The 7,344-nt window shown below is 34.5% G+C and overlaps 1 protein-coding gene across 1 annotated transcript in view; it reads left to right on the plus strand.

Moving 5' to 3' along the window:
* LOC117102253 (transient receptor potential cation channel subfamily V member 5-like) overlaps positions 1–6,417 on the plus strand; it is an 11,453-nt gene extending 5,036 nt beyond the window's left edge. The window contains exons 6-13 of the mRNA XM_033242475.1: positions 298–405; positions 1,311–1,415; positions 2,156–2,310; positions 2,422–2,531; positions 3,047–3,201; positions 3,902–4,018; positions 4,481–4,636; positions 5,740–6,417. Of these exons, the coding sequence (XP_033098366.1) occupies positions 298–405; positions 1,311–1,415; positions 2,156–2,310; positions 2,422–2,531; positions 3,047–3,201; positions 3,902–4,018; positions 4,481–4,636; positions 5,740–5,979 (1,146 nt within the window). The 3' untranslated portion in view covers positions 5,980–6,417. The remainder of the gene's footprint in view (positions 1–297; positions 406–1,310; positions 1,416–2,155; positions 2,311–2,421; positions 2,532–3,046; positions 3,202–3,901; positions 4,019–4,480; positions 4,637–5,739) is intronic.
* The last annotated feature ends 927 nt before the right edge of the window (positions 6,418–7,344 follow it).

The following is a 7,344-nucleotide window of genomic DNA, read 5'->3' on the forward strand; positions in this document are numbered from 1 at the left end:
TTATTATACTGTTTAACCCTGTATTAATAACTAAAAATTAATTTTTGCGACGAGTGACTGGTTTGGCTTGTCTTTGCCACATATACTGAAATGAATTAAATATATAATTTAAAAAAATGATGATCCCCCACCAGGGGTCTAGGTTGAGAGCCTATACACTCCCTAGAACCCCCGTTCTCATATATTTCCCCCTTTAATAATCCTTGTTACAGCCTTGTGATAGTACTGCTAACATACACTAAAGTGAATAGTAGCCATAAACAATTTATAATTTATATTTTGCTGATTTTTATGCAGGATCGAAAGGCTTATTTGGAAGAAATCATTGATAGTGATGGAATTTTAAAAAATGAAACTGTGGAAAATTACTGTTATATACATTACACGGATACAACAGAGGACATTGTGAGTAAAGATACGGTACTCCTCAACTCAGAATTGAAAAATAATACCCTTAGAAGCCATTATGTGATGGTAATGATACAGATCAGTGGTGTAGCTACGGGCAGTGCAAAGCACTGGGGCCCAGGGCTGTTAGGGGCCATTCATAAATAGACCTAAAAATAATAATTTAAATAATTTCCAACTTAATTATGAAGAAGAAAATGGCCTCAATAATATTCGGTTTTTAGAGGAGTAGTTATTGATTACTGTGGTGATTTCAATTAAGTGGTGTATAAGGGTGCTCCAGCCAGCCCAACCCCCCCCCCCATTTTATCAAAATTATTAGAAAACGGGGGAAAAAGGAAATTCTATTCATTATTTTAAAGTCTGAGAGTGCCATTTCCAGCAATCTGGAAGTGCTATAATCATAAATTTTCTTATCTCAGCCCCAACTGAGGTGGTCTTCATCCTTTCACCTGTGAAAATCCCTCTCTGGCCCCTCTATTTCGAATTCCCTGATCTGCCACTGCAATTGTTTAATTTTACATGCCATCAATTTTCCTGATTAGTTTAGAATAACTGCTGAGACCAAATATGTCCACATAAAATTATTATGAATCCATTTATCATTAGTATTTATTACTAACCTACAGTAGGCCTTTAAAAGTAGGGGGTAAAAGAAGCAATCCTTATGATGAATATTCTAAGAATCTGATCAGGGAATTCCCCTATCACATCAAAGGGCGTGGCTGTTATTCTTGAACTGGGGCCCTTTCGGACCTAGTTACAGATGATGTCTGACAAAAGTGCTATTGTGATTAAAAAACTGTCTGTGTATATTTAGTAGGCCCTGAATATCAGCCTATCAGTAACTGTTAACTTCTTTATATACTGTTGAAATAAATGTATAAATACTTATTTTCTAGGTGCGTATTTTTTGCGAGAGTATGACGTATGCATTTTGCGTATTCTACCTGATATATGGCTTGAATGAAGCTAGGCAGAATGGCAAGGATGCTGTTACATTCTTGGTAATAATACATTTATTCAATTTAATTTTGATTTAATTCAACTAAACCATTAATCAGACCTATACATTAATTCACTTTTACAATGAAGATCTACTGACTATATTTCTCAAAAATGCAGTATCAACTTTATTTACCACTAGTATTAGTATATGTTTTCCCTACCTAAATTAATTGTGTGATTTATTATTATTGATTGCATATGTGGCAAAGACATGCCAAACCAGTCACTCGTCACAAATCCTGTTTCGGCCAAAACATGCTGGAATGTCAAAATTTTGGAAATCTATTTTATTGTGCTAAACTAACCTTTATATATATATATATATATACATCATGCTATGTTGTTATGATTTTCCCCATATTCAATGGTTTCTGCCTAAGAAAAGCCCAAAATCGTTAACTTTGAAGGCTGATTTCTTAATATTTTTTGAACAGCTGTATGTTTAAACTCCTGTAACTTCATAACAAAATGTCGGATTTAAATGATTCTTTTACCATTTTATAGCTCTCATTTCACTGTTTAGCACTTTATTATAATGGATAAATTGAAGGGATTTTACATCCTGGCCTCTTCCTTCAGTTGGTTAACGCGTGCACAGACAGTAATCAGAAAGTCGAGTTTGAATTCCATTGGGAACAATATGGTTTATAACAATTTATAACCAATTTTACCAAGTGCTGATTGATTAAAATTCTTCAGTAAAACAATTGTATTGATTTTTTTTCCCGTCACATCTTAGATGAAAGCACCGTCACGCTGCCTGTTCCTTTTTTCCTGTTTCCTGGTTCTTCTGAGCTCTGTTTTTCGCATCCCACCATGCAGTCCACATTTTGAAGATGCTTTTTTGATTGTAGCTGTGCTTTCCACTGTTCCCTATTTTATGTTTTTCCTAAGGTAAGTAAGTACGTAGGTGCAAGAATTGAAGTAAGCTGTTGTGTTAATGAGCAGATTTATAAAAGTACATATTTTTTTATAGAAATTGTCAACACGGTTTTCTTTACTTAGGGCCTTTCCGTTGATTGGTAAATTTGTGTTCATCTTCTACAAGATGCTGTTTGGGGACGTGCTAAAGTTTCTTGCCATTTATTCTGTGTTTGTTATTGGATTCTCACAAGGTAAAACTTTCATTATAACTTACTGTTCTTACTAAGGCCTCATAACACCTTAAAATAATAAACGGGGGTCAATTTATAGAGTGCATATTGTAAAGACCTCTATGCGCTTAAGGCATTATTACCCCCGGTCATTAGATCAAGCATATGGAACACATACTCAGATCCTTGGGGAGAATTTCATAATGTTGTAGCTGTAATCAGCGCATTTTGTATTTGAACCTATCAGGTACACACATGTGCACCTGGGTGGAGAGACAACCGAAGTGTCTTGCCTAAGGACACAAAACGAAATGCACAGAGAGGGATTGAACCTTCCACCTCAAGGTTAAGAAGCAGAACCAAAACCGCTGTTCCAAATCGCCCTTAGTCTGAGAGTGCTAGCCTAGGGCCCCCTCACTTTATTATTAAGCACCTCACCTTCGTTCCCCAGCGCTCCCCCTCCCCATTATCATTTTAATACCCCTAATGACACCCAGCTGGTGCCTATTCATCTTAGCTTCATATTTACATTTCAGCAATGCATGTCATATTTATTAGTTACAAGGCAAAACCTGGAGAAACAGAGTACTACTTATTGCAATCTATAACTGGTGTGTTCATCATGTCTCTGGGAGAGTTCGATGACATATATAACAAGTTTAACCAAACCAACCACCATATAATAGCTAAGGTGAGTTATCAAAATTTAAAAAGAACATTTAAAAAGTAGTGTATAGGAATATTTATAAAACTAAATCGACAATAACTATATTATATTGAAACTTAACGTACCTAGAACTTTTGCTTAAAGAGCGTATATTATAGCCACTAGACCACAAAACTTTTGTGGTAAAATTATCACACTTGCCGTTTCTGGGTTGTTTCCACATGGTTCTAAACATTGTAGACGTTATATATACAAAGTTTTTTTTTTACTTGTAATACAAGACATTTTTATACCTTGTTTTGACTGCAAATATTGATAATTTCGAATAAAATTAAAATTTTATTTTTGGCCAATTAGCGCACCAGCCACCACGAAAAAGTGGAGATTTTAGAAAAAAATATAAAAGTTTTTCTTTATTTTTATTACGCCCTCCACTGCCTTGAAACCTTCAAAGACAAGATATGTATATTTCTTCCTAATTGTATAAATTTGAAGCATTTAACCATCCTATTTTACAATCACCAATATTTTATTTTTATTTTCTCCTCCGTCTGGATGTTTTTGGCAAAACTGTTTGCTAAATAAGAAAACAACATTTTATTTTTATTTTTATTCCGCCCTCCTCCGATGATCTTTAAAAAAATAAGTATGCGAAACAAGGAATAAAAAGAATCTTGCCTAATGTATTCATAAAGAATTTTATTATGTATTTGTTTGCTTTCAGCTTTTATTTGCTGTGTACATGGTCCTTGTATCTCTGTTGCTGATCAATATGTTGATTGCAATGATGGCATCCACATTTAGTGGGATCGATGAAGCGGAAAATGAATATCAACGACAGGTTTGTTTAAATTGCATTTTATTTACAGAGCTATTTGGGGGGAGGTGGGTAGGTATTGTAGCTACTGTAAGGGAAAAAAGTACAGCATTATAGAAGTGAGGGAAGAAACAATGAATAACATTTATTTAAATGATGAGCAAAGATGGGGAAGTTTTAGCAGCTGAGAAAGGGGCAATGGAAAATGTAGCCACAATGAAGGGGAAAATGCCAACTGGTGAAGGGGGGAGAGAGAGATAATGAACATTTCGGCCACTGAAACTGGAAGATAAATTAATATTCATTAAGAGTGGGAATGACGAAGATAGTTTAGCCACAGAGAAGGAACATATTCAGCTACTGAGCAGGGGAGTAAGAATCCGCAAAGAGGGAGGGAGAGGGTGGGGGTAGAAGGGATGAGCAAGATTTTTCCCCTGAGGAGGAGGATTTTGATGATTAATAGGTGGCTTACTTTTGTATTTGCAGTGGGCTCAAATAGTCTTGGTGATGGAGCAAAGTTTGTCAACCCGTGCACGCAGGTTACTTCAGACGAAATATTCAAACCCATTGTGTGATGGTCATATAGAGGGCCATATAGAGCGTCATATAGAGCGCGCAATTGTCATGCGAAGCGAAAATGAGGTTTGTGAATTAGGCAAGACTTTTTTTATACCTTGGTTTGCAAACTTATTATTTTTAAAGGTCATCTGAGGAGGACTGAAAAAATATAAAAATATAATTTTGTTTTCTTCTTTAGCAAATAGTTTTGCCAAAAATCCAGACGGATGAGAAATAAAAAATAACATTTCATTGGTGAATGTAAACAGTGTAGTAGTGCAATGGTTAAATACATTAAATTTATATGATTGGGAAGAAATATACATATCTTATTTTTGTAGATTTCAAGGCAGTGACAGGCGTAATAAAAATAAAGAAAAACTATTATTCTTTTCTGAAATTTACATTTACATTTTATTTTTATTAAAATCATCAATTTTTGCAGGCAGCGGGCTCGCTAAGCAAGGTATAAAAAGGTCTCACCTTTATTGACAATAAAATTATATTTACGAAATGATTGCATATTTTCAAACATAGAGATAATTACCTATTATATTACTACTATATCAATTATTTAAAGGTAAGGTAATAACAAAAAAATTATATTGTGGTTAAAAAAAATGTAATATAGAATTAAATGTAATACTGTATATAGAAATATTACTAATGATTTTATTGGCAGATAATGTTGTTAGTAATGAAAACATTGTTATACAAAATGAGCACACCAACATCACAGGGGTCCCGATTTGTGAAAGTCAAATTCCTGGAGATTTTGTCGTGCAGGACAGAGGTTTGCGACACGTGTACTACATAAAACATATGTACAAAGACACGAGTGTACAAATTTATCGCCTTGTTCAATATAAAAACAAACAGGCTTGGGCAGGTCACTGTTAATACCATATTGCTGCCTAGAATGTTCAGTAAATCTTATTTAATGCATAAGAATGGGGAAATTCCACTTAGAATAAGCCCTAATTGTGAAAATCTGTTAAAATCCTGGAGAATACAATAGAAATTCAAATTCCGAGAGAAAATGTGGAATTTCCGGGAGACAGGAGATGAACCAAAATTCCTGGAGACGCCATGGCAATCCGGGGGACTTGGGAGCCCTGCATGAGAATGGACTGTTATGTCTTAAAGTTGAAAACAAAGACACACAAATTTTAACCATTTTATTGCAGAGTCATGTTGAGTCAAAGTATGTAGCCTCCAAGATCCAGCATTCAAAGAACAAACAGTTGGTTTTTGATGGCAGCAGATTGTTTAACACCATTGAGGAAGATTTGCCATCAGTGGCTTCAATGTGCTCCACGCCAGATGTCCCTTTAGATGATGAACCCCAACACTTTCCCGATGTTCTCCCAACCATGGGGTCATTCAGTAACAAGACAGGAATTGTCAATAATGGATTTATTGAATAGAATCAAATTCTGCATACTGTATGAAGATTAAAGTTTATTATTACCTCCGCCAAGGATGTTATGTATTTGCTGTCTGTTAGCAAGATTACGCAAAACATAATCATTGGATCATTATAAGATTTAGTGAAATTGTACATAATAATCAAAGAAAGACATCATTCAACTTTGGAAGAAAAGTTCAAAGGATTTTTTGCCCTCGAGCTTAAATGAAAATAATGGAATCGCCCCTCATATTCAGGCAGCACTCAGGAACGCAATGTGAATGAATATAATGGGCGATTCCATATTTTTTTTGGGTATGCTTCAGCAATAAAGAAAATAATGTGCCTGAATACGACAGACAATTCCATTATTTCATTGAGGGCATGCTGCAGTTTTGTCTATCATACACGGCCTGCATATTGTTGCTACAGTACTGTATTCAGACACAGGGTGGAGTTATGCCTGTCTCTTATACACATCTGGGGGGGTAGAAGGGATGAGCAAGATTTTTCCCCAGAGGAGGAGGGTTTTGATGATTAATAGGTGGCTTACTTTTGTATTTGCAGTGGGCTCAAATAGTCTTGGTGATGGAGCAAAGTTTGTCAACTCGTGCACGCAGGTTACTTCAGACGAAATATTCAAACCCATTGTGTGATGGTCATATAGAGGGTTATATAGAGCATCATATAGAGCGGGCAATTGTCATGCGAAGTGAAAATGAGGTTTGTGAATTAAGCAAGACTTTTTTTATACCTTGGTTTGCAAACTTATTATTTTTAAAGGTCATCTGAGGAGGACTGAAAAAATATAAAAATATAAGTTTGTTTTCCTTTTTAGCAAATAGTTTTGCCAAAAATCCAGACGGATGAGAAATAAAAATAACATTTTATTGGTGAATGTAAACAGTGTAGTAATGCAAAATGGTTAAATGCTTTAAATTTATATGATTGGGAAGAAATCTTATTTTTGTAGATTTAAAGGCAGCGACAGGCGTAATAAAAATAAAGAAAAACTGTTATTCTTTTCTGAAATTTACATTTATGGCGGTGGGTGCATTAATTTGCCAAAGATAAAATTTTATTTTTATTAAAATCATCAATATTGGCAGGCAGCGGGCTCACTAAGCAAGGTATAAAAAGGTCTCACCTTTATTGACAATAAAATTATATTTACGAAATGATTGCATATTTTCAAATATAGAGATAATTACCTATTATATTACTACTATATCAATTATTAAAAGGTAAGGTAATAACAAAAAATATAGAATATAGAATTAAATGTAATACTGTATAGAAATAATACTAATGATTTTATTGGCAGATAATGTTGTTAGTAATGAAAACATTGTTATACAAAATGGGCACACCAACATCACAGGGG

This window comes from Anneissia japonica, unplaced genomic scaffold (assembly GCF_011630105.1).
Source record: "Anneissia japonica isolate Jap-2015-1 unplaced genomic scaffold, ASM1163010v1 scaffold165_len1371125_cov188, whole genome shotgun sequence".
Classification (NCBI taxonomy): Eukaryota; Metazoa; Echinodermata; class Crinoidea; order Comatulida; family Comatulidae; genus Anneissia; species Anneissia japonica.